Source organism: Polypterus senegalus, chromosome 8 (genome assembly GCF_016835505.1).
Source record: "Polypterus senegalus isolate Bchr_013 chromosome 8, ASM1683550v1, whole genome shotgun sequence".
NCBI lineage: Eukaryota > Metazoa > Chordata > Cladistia > Polypteriformes > Polypteridae > Polypterus > Polypterus senegalus.
In genome coordinates, this window is record NC_053161.1 from 187,545,064 (window position 1) to 187,565,910 (window position 20,847).

General features: G+C 42.9%; 1 protein-coding gene across 1 annotated transcript in view; it reads left to right on the top strand.

Annotated features, from left to right (window-relative positions):
* LOC120534770 (NACHT, LRR and PYD domains-containing protein 3-like) overlaps positions 1–9,297 on the top strand; it is a 44,180-nt gene extending 34,883 nt beyond the window's left edge. Inside the window, exons 7-8 of the mRNA XM_039762350.1 lie at positions 6,204–6,274; positions 9,135–9,297. Of these exons, the coding sequence (XP_039618284.1) occupies positions 6,204–6,274; positions 9,135–9,297 (234 nt within the window). The remainder of the gene's footprint in view (positions 1–6,203; positions 6,275–9,134) is intronic.
* Positions 9,298–20,847: the final 11,550 nt, after the last annotated feature.

Below are 20,847 nucleotides of genomic sequence, written 5' to 3' on the forward strand. Positions count from 1 at the left end.
AAAGAGCACAAGAGGAGTTGCTGAAACAACAAAGAGAATCCAAGGCCAATAACGTCCCAATACACAAAGTCAAAGTATGGTAAAAAAAAATCAAAACTCCAGTAATGACGAAAGCACAAGAATAGTCACAAATGCAACTAAACTCGGCACAGCAGGAATCAAAAGGATTTGAATTTCAAAGAGTGTGGACAGTAAGGTGAGACAGGAGGTGACCACAGGAGGACAGACAGCTCTGCAGGTGTCCAACATTACTGGTGAGTCTTCTGTAAAGTCAAAGTCAAAGTGAACTTTATTGTCATCTCAACCATATACAAGTATACAGATAGACGAAATTGCGACGCTCAGGGTCCACAGTGTAACAACATGAAGTGCAAATAATAAATTAAAAATAAATTAAAAATAGAATTAAAATTTAAATTTAAAATGAAAACACAAACAAGACAAGAAAGAAGTAGCAGCAATATTGACGTGTAGTTAGCATAATAAACATTGATGCAATGTGTGGTATTTGCAATCTAGATACATAAATATAGTCAATAAATATGTAATATAATAAATAAATAATACATATAGATAATACAGAAATTATCAGTGCAGTGATAATAGGTGTTTAAGGCATGTAAACAATGACAGGTCAGAATGTTTCACAGCAGAAGGATATCAAGAATGTCCAAATCCTTAAAGGTCAGTATGAGATCTTCAGTTCTTTTCTACCTGCACACTCGTCTTTGCAGGAAAGTGGCTCGCATGTATAAAAATTCTGTTTTTAGAGGTGGTTGAGGCCGTGTGGAAGATCCCAGAGGGCAGCATAATGTTAAGAAGTCTGACAGCTTGGGGGTAAAAACTCTCCTGCAGCCTGGCAGATCTGGCTCTGATGCTGCAGTATCTTCTCTTGGATGGCAGAAATGTGAAAAGTCCATGTGAGGGGTGTAAGGGGTCCTGAACAATGCTGACAGTGCGTTTGTAAAATATGTCCTGTAGTAAAGGGAGAGGCACCCTAATAATGTTCTCTGCTGTCTTCACTATCCTTTGCAGGTGCTTGCGGTCGGATGTGTTGCAGTTGCCATACCAGACAGTGATGCAGCTGGTCAGAACACTCTCCATGGTGCCTCTGTAGAACATGGTGAGGATGGAAGGGGGAAGACATGCTCGCTTCAGCCGCCTCAGGAAGTGTAGTCTCTGCTGGGCTTTCTCGATTAGTGATGAGGTGTTGTCTCCATGTAAGTTCCTCAGTTATGTGCACTCTGAGGAACTTGGTACTCCTAACAGTCTCCACATCTAAACCGTTGATGCCGAGTGGGATGTGGTCAGGATGTGATTTTCTGAAGTCCACAATTATCTCTTTTGTCTTCTCGACATTGAGAGTTAGATTGTTGCCTTCACACTATGCAGACAGCCATTGCAACTCATCTCTGTATGTTGTTACATCATCTCTGCTTATAAGCCCCAGCACCGTCGTAGCTTCCTCAAACTTGATGATGTGATTGGTGTTGTGTGTGGCTGTGCAGTCGTGAGTCAGCAGGGTGAACAGCAGTGGACTAAGCACACAGCCCTGTGGTGCTCCATTGCTCAGTGTGATGATGCTGGAAGTGTTGTAGCCCATCCAAACTGACTGGGGCCTCTCTGTCAAGAATTCCAGGATCCAATTGCAGAGGGTGGTGTTCAGGCCCAACCTGCTCAGTTTTACAACCAGCTTTTGAGTGATGATTGTGTTGAAGGCAGAGCTAAAGTCTATGAATATCATCCTGACATAGGTGTCTTTTTTATCCAGATGTGTCAGGGAGAGGTGAAGGGCAGAGCATATGGCATCCTCAGTTGACCTGTTTAAGCGGTATGTAAACTAAAGAGGGTCAAGGGAGGCAGGGAGATTAGTTTTTATGTGTGACATGACTAACCTTTCAAAGCACTTCATTATGATTGGCGTGAGTGCAACTGGTTGGTAGTCATTCAAGCACTTTCTATTAAAAATAGTCAGTAAAACAAGACATAAGCCACAGATCTGTGGAGGAGGCGCACTGAAATAGTCAGAGGGCTTAGAGACCAACAGGCTGACACACATTATGTGACATGTCCAGAGACACTGAGAGGAATTCTGGGAAGGTGACGGGTGACTGAGGTACTGCAGAGTGTGAAGTGCTGCCCTCTTGTGTTTGTAACTCACACTTGTGTTTCTTGTGGACATTTAAAAAAAACATCTACTTGTAAACTAAGTGCAGGCTATCAAGTGACTTTCTAATCAGTCCAGTATATAGCGCCTTTTATGTTTTATACACCTGTTTAGCTGCAGATTGCTGGTGTGATTAGAGGTCCAAACCCCCGGCTTCACAAATCCTTCTTTTGTTATTTCAATCCACACATCTCAGGTCCTCAGTGGCAGCAGACAATCAAATGGCCGAACAGAGATGTGAATATTCTGTCACTACACGGCCATTAAGGACTCCTGTCACACTTGCCCTGTGTCCCCTGTCACTCTGGTCACAACATCATAATTCTTAATAAAGTATCTGCTTTTCCATTTTTATAAACTGAGCGACATGTGATGCAGAAATCTAACTTGCTTAAGAAATTGTCTATCTAGCTTCTGTGCTGTTAATCATTTAGCATTTTTAAATCCTCTAAGTTTTTATGATCAGTGTTTTGTGTTGGTAGAGTGATATTTTACTCTACTTTCCCTTTTTGTATTATTAATGTGTAGCCTTTGTCAGAATGCCTCAAATCTCACAGACTTACCACTGCTTATAAGGTATTGTACTTTATAACTTCTCCTGACCTTCCCTTCTATATCTATGACCTCACGCAATTAGGTGTAGAAAAAGACAAGCAAAAGTTAAGTTACACTTTAAATAATGTATTATTGATAATATTCATAAATAATAACAATATGTAAAGTACAAGTGAATATTGGCAACCATACAACCTGATAAATGCTGGTGTGTAGTTTCAGGCGGCACACAGACTTGTTAGTTACTTTAAATGTCTCTAGTTAAGTCCAATATGGCTTCTGAGCTGTGCTCTTCATTGTGTTGTCCTTTTCAGTTCATGGTGTATGTGAGCTGCTCCTTCATCAGTTGCTCAGAGAGAGAGATAGAGAGATAAAGCCAGCACATTTATAGATTTTTATGTCCACACCCTACAGCCAATAGGGCGTCGTGGTACTTAAAGGCTTCTGATACAAGCCAATTGCAAACAGCCACACGTCAGACCAATGGGGCACAGAATACCTTCACACCTGCCACCCCCCAAAACCATCTGTTGAGCTGATGTTTGCCAGATAGGCACTCTGGCTTTCCTGTGGGGGCTGACTGAGAGGGTCCTGCAGAGAATCACTGGCCAAACTTGTTTTAGACATTTCCACCAACCCTGTCATTAAATTCACTATCCTTACTTAGTCCTGGGGGTTAAACATGAATGCTTTTCATTAATGAAATACTAATATTACATTTGCTTTGCCTCAATTACAAGTAAAGACATACAAAATATTTATCATCTTGTATGCAAAATTCACATCACAACAATCAGTGTGTATAATAAAAGGACACACAGCACCTTCAAGACAATGATAACAACCTTTAAACAGTCAAAGACTTCTTGAGCTTCAGGATTTCACACAAATGTCAAGGAGTTTATTAGTGGACTGGTAACTGGAGAGATAACAGCACTGGAGAAGTGACTATGAGAATTCACTAAGTCGACAAATTGTAGGATTTTTAAACAAAAAAGTAACAAGCAGGCGTGTATTCAGAAAAATACCACGAGAAAAAGCCATAATTAAATTAAATAACTACTGAAATAAAAATTAAATGTGTAGTTTTAGACATTTATATTGAAAAAAAGTAACATTTCAATACAATCTTATGTTATTAAAAAGAAAAAAATGAACTTCTTATAATCCAGCGTTTCTCAACCTTTAAGTATTTGCTGGACCGTTTTAATCATGTCCCCCTAACTTTTTTTGAAAACCCTAATAAAATTTATTAATATATTTTTTGCTGCCGATACACCACTACAAGTTTTATTATCCCTACTTAACTTTTATATTTTTCTAAATTTATTTTTCTACTATCAGAATGTAGTTTAAGTTCATTTGTTTTGGTTTCAATAGATGTATTTTTCATATTTTCGATTCTTGTTTTCTTTTTTTCACATCTTCGCACCCCATTTTTGGTTACTTCGTGCCCCCCTGAGAACCGCTGTTATAATCTGTACACAGTGAGTTTATATGTAAAAAGCAAAACAGCGGATGTTCATGCAAAAAGATAAAATGTTAAAAATATGTTTTGGTGATGTGAGCTTCGCTTATTTCAAAAGTGTGAAACTAGTCCTGACAGCCAGATTTGATACCAACAATAACTCATAGATAGACAGAACAAACAAATTAACTCACTTACTTACCCCTACACCCCCTCAAGGGAGATATTTGGCTTTGTACAGAAGCTCTTAAATAAATTAATACATAAATAGATAAATGAATATATGTGCACAAACACACTGTGGTCTAAACACACACCACAATGTTAAAAACCAAGAAAATGAAAAAGAAAGAAAACTACTTCTGATTTGGCAGCCCCAGTCCCCGTGAGGATGTTTACACAAAACTGAAAAGACTTCAGGGCCTCCATATAACAAAGCATAAGAAGAGAAGACAATGCTTATCTCAACAGGTTTCTTTAAATTTAAAGGTGAATTCTTGAGAGCAGAGATTTCTGTAGATGCCGGTAGACACAGAAGGCACTGCATTATATATGAATCACCTTTGAATTTTACATCTTTGAGCGAAGTGTTCAAATACGACTCTGGGGAAAATGCACCTCTAGTTTCTATGTCTTAACAGTGAAAGGGAAAGCATAGGAACGAAAGAGCATAGGAAGGAGCTATAGTGAATTTATTTGAATGATATACAACACACTTGATTGGTCTCCTTTATGAATTTATATTAATAACATTTTAGTCTGAGTAATGAGTAGCGAGGACTTACTGGAGAATATAACAAAGTAAAAAGTACACCGAGCTCAAAATGTAGTGACGTAAAAATAAAAGTACATTTAGCTATGAAAGAAATTTACTAAAGTTCACTCTTCAGTTCTTGTCTCTTAAGTCAATCAGCTATCCTACCAAACTGAAGTCGAAATTAAATTCTTTAATAAGTTTCTTTGTAAGAAGATGAGACTGAATGGTGCTAAAGGCTAAAGAGGTCTACAAAAAGGAGCCTCACATGAGTCTTGGTGCTCTACAAGGGGTCATACAAGAGATGAAGAAAAGTGACATAAGAACATAAGACATTCGACAAAACAGAGGAGACCATTCAGTCCATCAAGACTGTGTGTTTAGTTAATAGCTAAGCTGCCCCGATGTCTCATCCAGATTCTTCTTAAAGGTTGTCAAGGTTTCTGCTTCAACTCCATTTCTCAGTAGTTTGTTTCAAAGTCACACAACACTTTGCATACTGAAGTTCTTCCTGGCTTCAGTCCTAAATGCACTTTCTTTTAATTTCCACTGATGTCCTCAAGTACGTGATTCACCCTTAAGCTGAAAGAATTCTGCAGGATCTCCTTTATCAATGCCTTTGAGAATTTTAAACATCTGGATGAGGTCCCCACACAGTTAACTCTGTTCAGACTATACAGATGTAATTCCCTGAGTCTGTCACAATAGAAATTGTCCTTCAGGCCCATGATGCAATTGGTTGCTCTCCTCTGCACAGCTTCAAGTGTTCCTATGTCTTTCTTATATCATAGTGACCAGAATTGCACACAATACTCCAGATGTGGTCTCACTAGTGCATTATATATTTTGAGTATAATGTCCCTGCTACTGGTCACCACTAGAACCGTCAGTCTCAATGTCTGTGACGTTCTTATCCAGTGTTGATGTCCACATGTCAGTCTGAATGACTTTGTACCAGTCAGTCCAGTGTGAAGGCAGGAGAACCTGTCAGGTATATAGCGCCTTACGCTGTAAGAATGGCAGTGGTCTCGTGTTCACACTGCACTTCAGTGAAAAGTCAGAATACTAGTGTCCATTGAACCTTTGTGTTGTTTGTCCTTCTCTATGTCTGTGTGTCTCTCCTGATGTCCTCACTTCTCTCTCTTCTTCTCCACAGCCTGTCTCAATGTGGTCTCACCTCCAGATGTTCCTCAGCTCTCTCCTCAGCTCTTTCTGCTCCACACTCACGACTGACTGAACTGAACCTGAGCGACAACAACATGGAGGACTCAGGAGTGGATCAGCTGTGTGAGGGGCTGAGGAGTGAAAACTGCAAATTAGAGAAACTGAAGTAAGTGAACAATAAGTGTGTGTGTGTGTGTTTCATGAATTTTATTTCCTGTCACATTATGGCTCTGCCTTTTCTACTCCCACAACGCAAACGCTGTGTTTAATCAGGACAGACTGCAGTGTCCCTTATGGACAGACAGATGGACGTGAGGTGACACAACTGCAGATTTGCCTTTAATAATTCAATTCATAAAGACAGCATTGTGACCCTGAGCCCCTCCACCACACTGGTCACTCTCCTCATCCTCTCTGTCCAGACTGTTGTTTTATTTCTTGTCCCACAAGCCCACGCTGTCCATTGTTTATATTAATCTCGTACTTGTCCCTGTCCTCCATTGTCACTTTCCCCCTTACACTCCTCTGATGTCCTCACTAAAGTTTGTTAAAATCACTAAATTAGAAAAAAGTAGGAGAAACACAGTTAGTGGCAGGAGAAGAGCTGACTAAAGTGACTGAAGACAAAGAGGAGTGGACAGCTAGAGCTGGACTGGAGTGACAGATAAGGAAAAGGAGAATAGAATAGCAAAAATAAGGAGACAATAGAAGGAGATGAACAGAAAGAAGAAAAGGATGAATAAAGAGGGGGACAAGAAAGAGGATAAGGAGAAGGAGAGAGATGAGAACAGACAGAAGAGAAGGTCACAGAGAGGAGAGGATTAGGACTGAAGGCAGTGTGGACAGTAAGGTGGGAGACACAGGAAGTGACCGCCATTATAGACAAGTGGACTGAACAGGCAAGACATGACCCCCAGGTCTACACAGGACATCGACATATATCTGTCAGTGGGCTTAGTGACCGACAGGTGGACACACACATCATGTGCAGTAGATGTCAGAGACACTGAGAGGATTCTGGGAAGGTGACCTCAGTGGGCGTGTCAGTGAGATACTCCAGTGTGAGGAGTGGCGCCCTCTTGTGTTTGTAACTCACACTTGTGTCTCTTGTGGGACATTAAAACAAGAATCTCACCACATGATCAGTGTAGGCTATCACATGACTTTCTCAATAATCCAGTATATAGCGCCTTTTTGATATTTTTCTACACACATGGTCTTCACTGATGTCATCACAGGTCCAGACCCTCTGCCTCACAAATCCTTCTTTTGTCATTTCACTCAGTCAGGGTCTTCCTCAATACCAGCAGACAATCAAACGGTCGACTGGAGATGTGAATAATTTGACGTCACTAAGGACACCTGTCACACTAGTCCTGTGCTCCACTGGTCACTCTGGTCACTGCGTGATTCTCTTTACTACTAAATACAAAGCTGTGTGGTGACACATGTCAGGGGTCAGTGGTTGTGTGCAGGTTTTTAAATTAAAATGGTGGACTCAGAGGGGCGTAGGTGGATGTGGTAGTGTGGGGGAGCAGAGCAGCCCTGGAGTGTTGGTGGTGAATTGGCGGAGCGCACTTTACACCTGCAGACACGTGTGGTTCAGCCAGTGTCCTCATTAGTGTTCTGGGGTCTGTAATTAGACACCTGCACCCCAGTGAGTTTAAAATGAGTCTGAGTAGGATAGTCAAGAACAAAACTGAACAGGAAAGAAAAATGAAAAGATGGAGACGGAGGTTAAATGAGAAGTAAAGTAAATGCAGAATTGTGGCTGAGCTGATGCAGTGGAGTGGACTCAAGAAGTGGCCGTGAGAGGAGTGAACACATGGCACTCAAGGGGTAAGGACAAAACCTACATTGTGCCCAAGGAGCAACAGTGACCAACTGCACCGAGTGGGCTTCTGCTGAAGGCTGAGGGATGGCATTAGGAGAAAGGAGACGGTCTCACGAGGCACCCTGCTGAAGGCCATGTGATTGTGGTGGGAACACAAGCTGAGTTTGGGGTCCTCAGCGGTGACCAGATAAGGTGGCTGGGGCAGAAGCCGATGTGAAGGATGACTGTCATTGCCGGTGGTCTCTTGGCTTGGTGAGGAGAACTTAAATAGTAAGCAGAGGAGATGTCAGTTTTAGGTGGCACAGAAACTCTTGTTGTTTTTACATACAATAATGCCAGTGCAGTGAGAATTGTGCAAATAATACTACTATCAAAGTGACAGGTGGCACATGATATTAAACACAATATTAATGTGACAAATACTTAAGTGACATATCATTAAAGTAAAATAAAATAAAGTGACGTGACTTATGTTGATAGGATAACATGTTTGAAATGACCCATAACAAAATAAAAAAAAAAAAAACTTCTAGAGCAGTGAGCTAATAGTGAGATATCAGATGTGGTGCCCAGCTAATACAGTCAATACAGCTTAGGAGGAGAGAAGGAGCGTCAGGCCCAGAACTCAACCACCACCCCCTGTTATGAAGAGTTAAAGAGTCTAATGGCTCTGAGGACTAAAGATCTCTGGTATCTGTCCATATTGCAGTCCTGTTATAGCAGCCTACCACTAAACAAACTCCTCTGATTAGTTATGGTGGTGTATAGTGGGTGATGTTCATTGTCCATAACAGATAGCAGCTTGCACAGTGTCCTTCTCTCTGCCACCATCACCAGAGAGTCCATTTCCATGCCAGCCACAGATCCTACTCACCATCTCTCTTCTTCAAGCTTGATCACTTTATATAAAGTGATAGATAACTACAACGGTGAACAGATATAATGGACATAATTAAGGACAATACACATAATCCAAACAGACAATATCGGTCTGCTGATATGGTGACTGGAGGACAGACCTGCACAAGTTGCTTTGTAATGTCGGGGCACCAACTGGGTGTCCCTCTTTAATGAAGTCAAATGAAACAAAACAAAAGTGGACGCGATGGCCCAACAAAACACACCTTTACAGCCCAATAGACACATTTTCTTTGCAGATGTGTCAACACGATGGCGCTTGCTCCATGTTGAGTTTCTGGGTGCAACAGCAGACTCCATCCTCTGGGGGGCTGGCAGCTTTTCAAGAGTCCCACCCAGAAGGACAGGGGCAGCTCTTGGCACTGCGGCTGAGTCAGTTCCCCTCATTTGGTTTCTTCTCAGAGCTCCAGGTTGATAAGGAGAGACAGTCAGTGTGAGCGCCCCCTCTCGTCTCAGAGTGTTATCACTTATCTCACAGAGACAGGAAGGTCATCTCCAGGTGGACACACATGTGTGACAATACATAGAACTGGCCTGCTCATTTGTTTGCACTGCTTGTATTGTTGTATTCAGCAGCACTTTGAGAATTGATTCTCATTACATGTTTATTTGCACTTCATTTTTGTTCATCTTTGTATTAACATGGAGTTGATAGTTTGGAAATGTAACAATAAATGTAATAAATGATTCCTGTAAATTTAAAAAATAGCAAATGTAAATTTGGTGTAAAACACATTATGACATCTTTATCGACTTCAAAATTAAGACTTGACTCAAAACCTGCCTAACAATATTTATTTATAGAGCATATTTTCATATAAATAATGGAGCTCATAGTGCTTTACATGATGAAGAAAGAGAAAGAAAGAGAAAAAAGACAAAATAAATAAAAATTGAACTTAGGTAACACTAATTAACATTAATAAAAGTAAAGTCTGATGGCCAGGGAGGACAGAAAAATAAAAAAACAACTCCAGACGGCTGGAAAAAAAATAAAATCTGCAGGGGGTCCGAGGCCACGAGCCCACCCAGGCCCCTTTAGGCATTCTACCTAACAACAATGACCTCAGTCAGTCCTCGTGGTGTTCAGGGTTCACTTGATGATGACGTCCCATAATGCACTTGGTTGCTCTGCTCTTCATATCTTCAAGTGCTGTTATGTCTTTCTTGTACTGAGGAGACCAGAACTGCACTCAGTACTCCAGATGTGCTCTCACTAGTGTATTATAAAGATGAAGATGGCACTGACTGTTGAGGCACGCCGTCAACCGCTCTGGCTTTTTTGTTTCTTGTCAGTCGTGCTTTTTCCTCGGCTTACCTGTTCCTGTGATGCTCTTCTTGACTCGGTCATTTCTTATGATCGCCTCACCCTTCTGGCTCTTCGAACGAGTGTGGGGATTACTCAACATCTGACCCCTGAATTCAGTCAAGCCTTTGGCCGACTGTTTGAGGAAGTCCCACCTTTCCTCATCACTGCCTACGGCTTGGCCGGTCGCCGATGGAAACGCCGCCGCCGGGGGAAACGCGGTGGCACCAGGGCTCGGCTCTGAGCTTCCCGGATCCTCTCTAGGAACAACTCTCCTGGTTCCCAACATGAGGTAATGTTGCCGGAATGCCATTTGCCCTCAGACGCTCCGGTGTACCTCCCTGCCTCACTCCGTCACCGCCGCCGGGGGGTGAACTTTAACAACCTATACGCCGTATCATGACAATGACAGCCGCCACGACTGGTGTGTCTCTTTTGACGTCCTCCCAGCCGGTTCGTTTCGAGCTGATAAATGCCAGATCGGTCGTAAACAAAACTTTCATCCTGAAAGACTTTTTTCTTTCTAATGGCCTGGATTTTTTATGTACCGCTGAAACCTGGATTTTACCGGGCGGGACGCTCCCACTCACTGAAGTTTTGCCCCGGGGTGTTCCTTTATCAACACGCCGAGAGCGCAGCGCCGCGGCGGGGGCTTACCGACCTTATTTAAATCTGATTTTATTTGCAACCGCCCTTCCTTTCCCCTTTCATTTTCACCTTCAACTTTTGAGCTCAGTATGTTTGAACTAGTCTGCTCACCACCGCTGCTGTGCACACTCATTTATCGCCCTCCAAAATACAATAAGATCGTTTTAGATGAATTTGCAGCTTTCCTGGCTGATTTTACCTGCAGATATGATCGCTTCCTTTTTTTGGGTGATTTTAATATCCATGTCTGCTGTCCCGTTAATCCTCTAGCAAAAGACTTTCTGGACATTATTGACTCCTCTGGTCTCTCTCAACTAGTGAACGGACCAACACATGGACAGGTTCACACACTGGACCTGGTTCTTTCTCGTGGTCTCAGAATCAGTGACTTGGACATTCTGCCTCCCAGCTTTTCTGATCACTCGCCTGTTCTGTTTAATCTGGATTTGGTCTCTGTTCAGCATGGTAAATCCACCACCACCCGTCCCTCCTGTGTCATTCCCCCTCTGCTGCTGAAGATTTTGCAGCTGTTTTTTCACCAATCTCCACATCATGTGAATCCACGGATGCTGATGTTTTATTGCAAACTTTCCACACTTCCTGCTGTTCTGTGATGGATGTCGTAGCCCCACTCAAACGGAGACAATCCAAAGTCAAGCATGACCCATGGCTAAACGAACAAACTCGCTCCATCAGGCAAAACTGTAGGCGGCTAGAACGTAAATGGAGGAAAGATGGTCTCACTGTTACCTTCGACTGCATGAGAGACGCGTGGTCCCAATACCAGAGAGCAGTCAGAGGTGCAAGGAACCGTTTTTTCGCTGACATCATCTCAAAAAACTCTGCCAATCAACGTGTCTTATACAAAACACTAAATGCTGTCCTCTCTCCAGCCATAACCGTTTTCTCTTCTGCCTCCACTGCTCTTTGTAATCAGATCCTCACGTTTTTTCTGGATAAGGTCACGAACATTAAATCCCAGATCTCCATTTCTTCTTCTGGCTCTGTTGATCTAGCCGCTCCTGCGCACGGTTCCCTCACCAGCTTTGAACCCATTTCGCTCCCCCATCTGGAAAAAATTGTCGCCTCAATGAAGCCTTCGGGCTCTCCGGACGATGTGGTGCCGTCCAGACTGCTGAAAGATGTGTTTCCTGTGATTCGATATTATGTCCTAAAGATCATAACTAGTAGTCTATCCTCGGCTATAGTTCCTCGTGCTTTCAAACACGCAGTTGTACATCCAATTGTGAAAAAACCTGATCTTGACCCTGCCGTTCTTTCCAATCTTCGTCCAATCTCCAAACTACCTTTCTTGTCAAAATACTAGAAAAGTAGTTTATGAGCAATTAACTCATCACCTACAGGACCATCAGGTAATGGATCTTTTTCAGTAAGGCTTTAGGCCCCAACACAGCACAGAAACCGCGCATTTACGTGTCCTAAATGACGTCCTTTTGGCATTGGACTCAGGACTCCACGTGGTTATGGTTCTTCTCGACTTATCTACCGCATTCGACACAATCGACCACGACATCATGATCTCCGACTCGAATCCTGGGCTGGTGTATCTGGCTTAGCCCTCGACTGGTTCAGGTCATATTTCTGCAACAGGACTCTCAGAGTCACGCTAGACGATTTTTCATCTGAATCAGTCCCACTCCCATGTGGGTCCCCAGGGTTCCATTTTAGGGCCACTACTTTTTCAATCTACATCCTGCCGGTGCAATTTTTAGAAAACATGCAATTTCATATCACCTATATGCTGACGACTGCCAAATTTATTTCTTCCTCAAGCCAACTGACTCCACTAAACTTCTCCTCGACTGCCTATCTGACATTAAGGACTGGCTGGCTGTAAACTTCCTTCACCTGAACGATTCAAAAACCGAGGTCATTGTTTTTAGTCCCGAATGCAAACAGGCTCCACCCCTTGGCCTCGTTTCTCTTCCCATTCCAGTAACTTCGTCTGTCTCCAATCTTGGAATCAAAATGGATACGTTCCTGAAAATGGATGCTCAACTCAACAGCACAGTAAAATCCTGCTTTTTCCATCTAAGGCGAATCGCCAAACTCAAGCCTATTCTGTCTAACCACCTCCTGGAGTCAGTAATCCATGCATTCATTACGTCCCGGCTTGACTACTCTAATTCCTGCCTTTTTGGTATCAGTAAAGCCAGTCTTTCTAGACTCCAACTTGCTCAAAATGCGGCTGCAAGGCTTCTAACTGGAAGTAGCAGAATCCAACACATTTCACCGATTTTATAAACCCTACACTGGCTGCCGGTTAGATTCAGAATCGATTTTAAGATTCTCCTCCTCACCTATAAGGCATTAACCGGTCGAGCCCCCGCCTATTTGAGTGTCTTGCTCCATCATCACAATCCCCCTCGTGTTCTTAGATCTGCAGATCAGCTGCTCCTAACCGTTCCCAAGGCACGTTTTAAAGCTCGTGGTGAAAGGGCTTTCTCCGTCTGTGCACCCAGGCTCTTAGAGGTTAGGCAAGCCGCTTCAGTCGCCACATTCAAATCTCGCCTAAAAACGCACTTCTTCACATTTGCTTTTAATTCTTAACCTGTCTCATTTCCACTTGCTTCTTCCTATTTCTCTATTTTATTGGGTCCTCTGACCTGTTTTTAGTATCTCTGTTTTAATTCTCTCTTAATGTTTGTTTTTAATATTTTGCTTTTAGTCCTGCTTGTTTTAACTGTACAGCGCTTCGGTCAGTTGCAATGCTGTGTTTTTAAGCGCTCAACAAATAAATATGGTATGGTATGGTATTATAAAGTAAGAGTATAATGTCACTTGATTTAAATTAAACAGTTTTTAGATAGATAGATAGATAGATAGATAGATAGATAGATAGATAGATAGATAGATAGATAGATAGATAGATAGATAGATAGATAGATAGATAGATAGATAGATAGATAGATACTTTATTAATCCCAAGGGGAAATTCACATAATCCAGCAGCAGTATACTGATAAAAAGAAACAATATTAAATTAAATAGTAATAAAATGAAAAGAATTAAAATAAAATTAATGTTAGCATTTACTCCCGGTGGAATTGAAGAGTCGCATAGTGTGGGGAGGAACGATCTCTCAGTCTGTCAGTGGAACAGGACAGTGACAAAAGTCTGTCACTGAAGCTACTCCTCTGTCTGGAGATGACACTGTTAAGTGGATGCAGTGGATTCTTCATGATTGACAGAGTTTGCTTAGTGCCCGTCACTCTGCCACAGATGTTAAACTGTCCAACTTTAATCCTACAATGGAGCCTGCCTTCTTAACAAGTTTGTCCAGGCGTGAGGCGTCTTTCATCTTTATGCTGCCACCCCAGCACACCACCGCGTAGAAGAGGGCACTCGCCACAACCGTCTGGTAGAACATCTGCAGCATCTTACTGCAGATGTTGAAGGATGCCAACCTTCTCAGAAAGTATAGTCTGCTCTGACCTTTCTTACATAGAGCATCAGTATTGGCAGTCCAGTCCAATTTGTCATCCAGCTGCACTCCCAGATATTTATAGGTCTGCACCCTCTGCACACAGTCACCTCTGATGATCACAGGGTCCATGAGGGGCCTGGGCCTCCTAAAATCCACCACCAGCTCCTTGGTCTTGCTGGTGTTAAGGTGTAAGTGGTTTGAGTCGCACCATTTAACAAAGTCTTTGATTAACTTTCTGTACTCCTCCTGCCCACTCCTGATGCAGCCCACAATAGCAGTGTCATCAGCGAACTTTTGCACGTGGCAGGACTCGAGTCATATTGGAAGTCTGATGTATATAGATTGAACAGGACCGAGAAAGTACAGTCCCCTGCGGCGCCCTGTATTGCTGCACACAATGTCAGACCTGCAGTTCCCAAGAGCACATATTGAGGTCTGTCTGTAAGATAGTCCACAATCCATGCCACAGGTGTGAATCTACTCCCATCTCAGTCAGCTTATCCCTAAGGAGCAGAGGTTGGATGGTGTTGAAGGCCTAGAGAAGTCCAAAAACATAATTCTTACAGCACCACTGCCTCTGTCCAGGTGGGAGAGGGATCGATGAAGCATATAGATGATGGCATCCTCCGCTCCCACCTTCTCCTGGTATGCGAACTGCAGAGGGTCGAGGGTGACGGACCTGTGGCCTCAGGTGGTGAAGCAGCAGCCCTCCATGGTCTTCATCAGATGTGACGTCAGAGCAACAGGCCGGAAGTCATTCAGCTCACTAGGACGTGATACCTTTGGGACAGGAGTGATACAAGATGTTTTCCAAAGCCTGGGACTCTCCCCTGTTCCAGGCTCAGGTTGAAGATGCGCTGTAGAGGACTCCCCAGTTCCAACGCACAGGCCTTCAGCAATCGTGGCGATACACCATCTGGACCCGCTGCTTTGCTGGCACAAAGTCTTTTCAGCTCTCTGCTCACCTGGGCTGCTGTAATTGTGGGTGGGGATGTCTCACCTATGCTGGTATCAGCAGAAGGATGGTTGGAGGATGCAGTACTCCGAGGTGAGAGTGGGTTACTGTGATCAAACCTATTAAAGAAGTTGTTCATTTGGTTTGCTCTCTCCATGTCTGTCTCGATTGCGGCACGCTTCGAGCTGCAGCCAGTGATAATCTTCATCCCATCCCACACTTCCTTCATACTGTTGTTCTGCAACTTCTGCTCCAGCTTTCTCCTGTACTGCTCTTTCGCCGCCCTGAGCTGGACTTGGAGTTCCTTCTGCACGCACTTCAGCTCATGCTTATCACCACCTTTAAAAGCCCTTTTCTTCTGGTTCAAAAGGCCCTTGATGTCACTTGTAATCCATGGCTTGTTGTTAGCATAGCAGCATACTGTTCTTACTGGAACTACAATGTCCATACAGAAGTTGATGTAATCAGTTGTGCATTCAACAGCCTCTTCAATGTTCTCACTCTGTGACCCAGCAATATATCCCAGTCTGTAGTTCCAAAGCAGTCTCTCAGAGCCTGCTCTGCCTCAGGGGACCACTTCCTGAATGAGCGTGTGGTTGTAGGTAGCGCCTCACTCTTGGTTTTTATTGAGGCTGAAGCAGAACCAGGTTATGATCTGCTTTCCCAAGTGCAGGCAGCGGGGTGGTGCTGTATGCATCTTTAATGTTTGCATACAGTAGGTCGATAGTCCTGTTTCCCCGAGTGTTACAATCCACATACTGGGAGAAGGCAGGTAATGTTTTGTCCAGCGTTACATGGTTAAAGTCTCCAGCGATTAGCACAAGTGCCTCAGGGTGCTGCGTTTGTAACTTAGCAACTGCGGAATGGATGATGTCACTGCCATCTCCGCTCGCTTGAGGGGGATGTAAACAATAACAGCAATCACGTGTCCAAACTCTCTGGGCAAGTAATAGGGACGCAGACTTACGGCCAACAGTTCGATGTCCCTGCAGCAAGTGGAGATTTTAACGCTTACATGTCCTGAGTTGCACCACTTTGTATTGACATAGAGAGCGAGTCCTCCTCCTTTTTCCTTTCCACAGGTACTTGCGTCTCTGTCCGCTCTAACTGTGCTAAACCCGGGTAGCTCCACGTTAGCATCTGGGATGATAGACGTTAGCCATGTTTCACTAAAACACAGCAAGGTGCATTCTCTGTAGGTTCTGACATTTTTCACCAGCACAGCCAGTTCGTCGATCTTTTTTGGTAGTGAGTTTACATTTCCCAGGATCACAGAAGGCACCGACGGTTTATAACGCCATTTTCTCGATTTAATCTTATTTTTTATCTTTACGCCGGCTCGGCTGCCCGATATCGTCTTCTTACCTCGTCAGGTAAATAAGGAACCACACCGGCATAAGCATTTCTTCTCAGTGCTTTAAGCTGACTACTTGAATAGGCGATTCTCGGAGTGTAACAATCCATGTCAAATAGTAAAATAGTAAAAATGTGTAAAAAGTGTCCAGGGAGCAATTCCACATAAAAGAAAGTGGTAGAAGTGATCAGTGAGATACAGATAAATAGAGATAAAAAGGTAAAAAGATAAAGTCGTATACGGAGCTGCTGGAAAGGCTGCCACTCGGATGCGGCGCTGGAAATAATATATATAAATGATATATAAAGTATATAAATGATATATATATAAGATATAACCTCACATTTTATATGATCTTTTTAATTGCTTCTGTACATTACTTAGTCAATGAAAATGTTGTGTCAACATAAACCCCTAAATGCTCTTCAGAGGTCTCCTCCTGTAGCTCAGTGTCTCCCATTTTGTATTTATATTTGGCTGAACTGAATCACTGAGGTGAATAGAAGACGCATCGGGATGACAGCAAGTGAAGTGAAAAAGTATCACCAAAATAATACAAACAAATAAAAGAGGAGACTCCATAACACTTCAGGGACACATATATTCATTAATTCCTGTTTAGAAAATAAACTCATAATAATTAATCAAAAAATTTAAAACAACTTCAACAAAGACGGAGACAAACATATCTGCTGCTGGTCACCACTAAAGCTGCCAGTCCTGAGTGGTAAATGACAGACCAGAATTCCACTTTGTCATCCTCACCCCGTGGTCACCTGTGACAAGTCCATCTGGTCACCTCAGTGCAGGACGCCGTCAGTCTCATGTCTGTGACGTTCTTATCCAGTGTTGATGTCCACATGTCAGTCTGAATGACTTGGCACCAGTCAGTCCAGCGTGAAGGCAGGAGACCCTGTCAGGTATATAGCGCCTTACTTTATAAGAATGGCAGTGGTCTCGTGTTCACACTGCACTTCAGTGACAAGGCAGAATACAAGTGGCCATTGAACCTTTGTGTTGTTTGTCCTTCTGTCTGTCTTTCTGTCTCTCCTCATGTCCTCACCTCTCTCTTCTTCTCCACAGCCTGTATCGTTGTCGTCTCACCTCCAGATGTTGCTCAGCTCTCTCCTCAGCTCTTTCTGCTCCACACTCACGACTGACTGAAGTGGACCTGAGCTATAACAACATGAAGGATTCAGGAGTGGATCAGCTGTGTGAGGTGCTGAGGAGTGAAAACTGCAAATTAGAGAAACTGAAGTAAGTGAACAACAAGTGTGTGTGAGTGTGTGTGTGTCTCATGAATTTTTTTTCTTGTCACTTTATCGCTCTGACTTTTCCACTCTCACAACACAAACGCTTTGTTTAATCAGGACAGACTGCAGTGTCCCTTAACAGAGTTAAGACAGAGTGACATGAGGTGACACAACTGCAGATGACTCTTTAATAATTTAATTCATAAAGACAGCATTGTGACCCTGAGCCCCTCCACAACACTGATCACCCTCTTCTTCCTCTCTGTCCAGAGTGTTGTTTTATTTCTTTTCCCAAAAGCCCACGCTGTCCATTCTTTATTTTAATCTCATACTTCTTCCTGTTCTCCATTGTCACTTTCCTCCTTACACTCCTCTGATGTCCTCGCTAAAGTTTGTTAAATTCACTAAAATGGAATAAGGAGGAGAAACACAGTCAGTGTGAGGAGAAGAGTCGACTAAAGTGACAGAAGACAAAGAGGAGTGGACAGCTAGAGCTGGACTGAAGTGACAGATAAGGACAATGAGAATAGAATAGCAAAGATAAGGAGAGACAAGAGAAGGAGATGAACAGAATGAAGAAAAGGACGAATAAAGAGGGGGACAAGACAGAGGATAAGGAGAAGGAGAGAGAAGTGGACAGACAGAGGAACAGGAGGAAAGGTGGACAGCAGCAGTAGAAATGACCAGCCAGCCATACACAGAAAGAGAAGGTCACAGGGAGGAGAGGATTAGGACTGAAGGCAGTGTGGACAGTAAGGTGGGAGACACAGGAAGTGACCGCCATTATAGCCAAGTGGACTGAACAGGCCGACATCATTCTACAAGACATGACCCCCAGGTCTACACAGGACATCGACATATAATAATACATTTTATTTATTTGTAGGTGCCTTTCTAAACACTCAAGGACACCAAACAATAGACAGAACACAGATTATAAACAAAAGTAAAATACAAAAGTTAAAATCAGAAAAAGCAATTGTAATCAAACAGAAATAGTAGTCTTAAACAAATGAGTTTTAAGTTTAGATTTGAATAGAGAAAATGATTCAATATTTCTAAGCTCAGGTGGTGGTGAGTTCCAGAGCAAATGAATGCTGTGCCCCCCATGGTGGTAAGATGGACGAAGGGGACAGTCAAGTGGAAAGAGGAAGAGGATCTGAGGGTGCGGGAGGGAATGACAACATGGAGGAGGTCAGACAGATATGGTGCGCGAGGTTGTGGGGAGCCTTAAAAGTTAGTAGCAGAATTTTGAATTGAATTCAAAACTGAACTGGAAGCCAATGAAGCTGCTTTAAAACGGGAGTGATATGGTGAATAGTGGGGGCTCTAGTAATGATGCGGGAGGCCAGCTGAATTCTGGACCAGTTGAAGCTTATAAAGAGATTTGTGAGAAAGACCAAAGAGAAGGGAATTGCAATAATGGAGACGAGAAGTGACAAGGCTATGAACGAGGATAGCAATGGTGTGGGGAGTGAGGGAGAGGTGAATACGATTAATGCTACACAAGTGGAAATATGAAGACCGGGAGATGTTATTGATGTGGGACTGAAAGGATAAAGTCCTGTCAAGGATGACACCTGTGGGGAAGGGGAGACAGAGGAATTATCAATAACAAATGAAAAATGACCTATTTTGGATAATGTTGATTTTGTACCAATGAGGAGAACCTCAGTTTTGTCACTTATTTAATTTAAGAAAATTTGAAGTAAACCAGGATTTGATTTCTGCTATGCAATCAGTAAGTGAGGAGGGTGGAAAGGAAGCAGTGGGTTTGCTAGTGAGACAGAGCTGGGTGTCATCAGCATAACAGTGAAAGCTAATGTTATATTTACAAAAGATATTACCAAGAGGAAGGAGGTAAATAATGAAAAGGTGGTCCCAGGACAGAGCCCACCTGAAGTAACAGCGGTGGGTTGGGATGTGAAAGTTTTAAGCTGAACAAACTGAGTGCGGCCTGAGAGGTGGGATCTGAACCAATCTAGTGGAGTGTGGGTAATGCCAATGGAAGATAATCTATTGAGAAGAGTAGTGGACAAATAGTGTCAAAGGCTGCACTCACATCAAGGAGGATGAGAATAGGAATTAAACCAGAATCAGCTGCCATAAGGAGGTTGTAAGTAATTTTTAAAATTGCCGTTTCTGTACTGTGGAGGTGACGAAAACCAGACAAGAACTGTTCATACAGATTATTTTGAGAAAAATGAGAAGGAAGTTGAATAGCCACTGTTATATTTTCAATTTTGGAAATGAAGGGTAGATTCGAAATAGGACGAAAATTAACTAAATTTGTTGTATCGGCACCAGGTTCTGTCAGTATTCGGGTTATTGCAGCAGTTTTAAAAGATGAAGGAACAGTACCAGTAGTGAGAGAAGAGTGGATTATAGCAGAGATAAGGGGGACTAGAGAGGGGAGGCAGGCTTTGACCAGAACTGTAGAGAGGGGGTCCAGTTGACAGGTGGATGGCTGAGACTTACAGACAAGATCTGAGATTTCTGAGAAGGTAGGAAGCTGAAAAGAGGAAAATGAGTGAGATAGTGGGTTAAATTCAAATGAAGTACTAGAGGAATCTGTACAGAGAGACTGATGAATCTTCTGGATTTTTTCATTAAAAAAGGACATAAGGGAATTGCAAAATTCAGTTCAGTAAAGATGAGAAGGTAAAGAATCAGGGGTTGTGTGATATTGTTAAGTAGTGAAAACAATGACTTGGTGTTTCCTTCATATTTGTCAGTGGGCTAAGTGACTGACAGGTGGACACACACATCATGTGCAGTAGACGTCCAGAGACACGGAGAGGATTCTGGGAAGGTGACCTCAGTGGACGTGTCAGTGAGATACTCCAGTGTGAGGAGTGGCGCCCTCTTGTGTTTGTAACTCACACTTCTGGGACATTAAAACAGAAATCTCACCACATGATCAGTGTAGGCTGTCACATAACTTTCTCAATAATCCAGTATATAGCGCCTTTTTGATATCTTTACACACACATGGTCTTCACTGATGTCATCACAGGTACAGA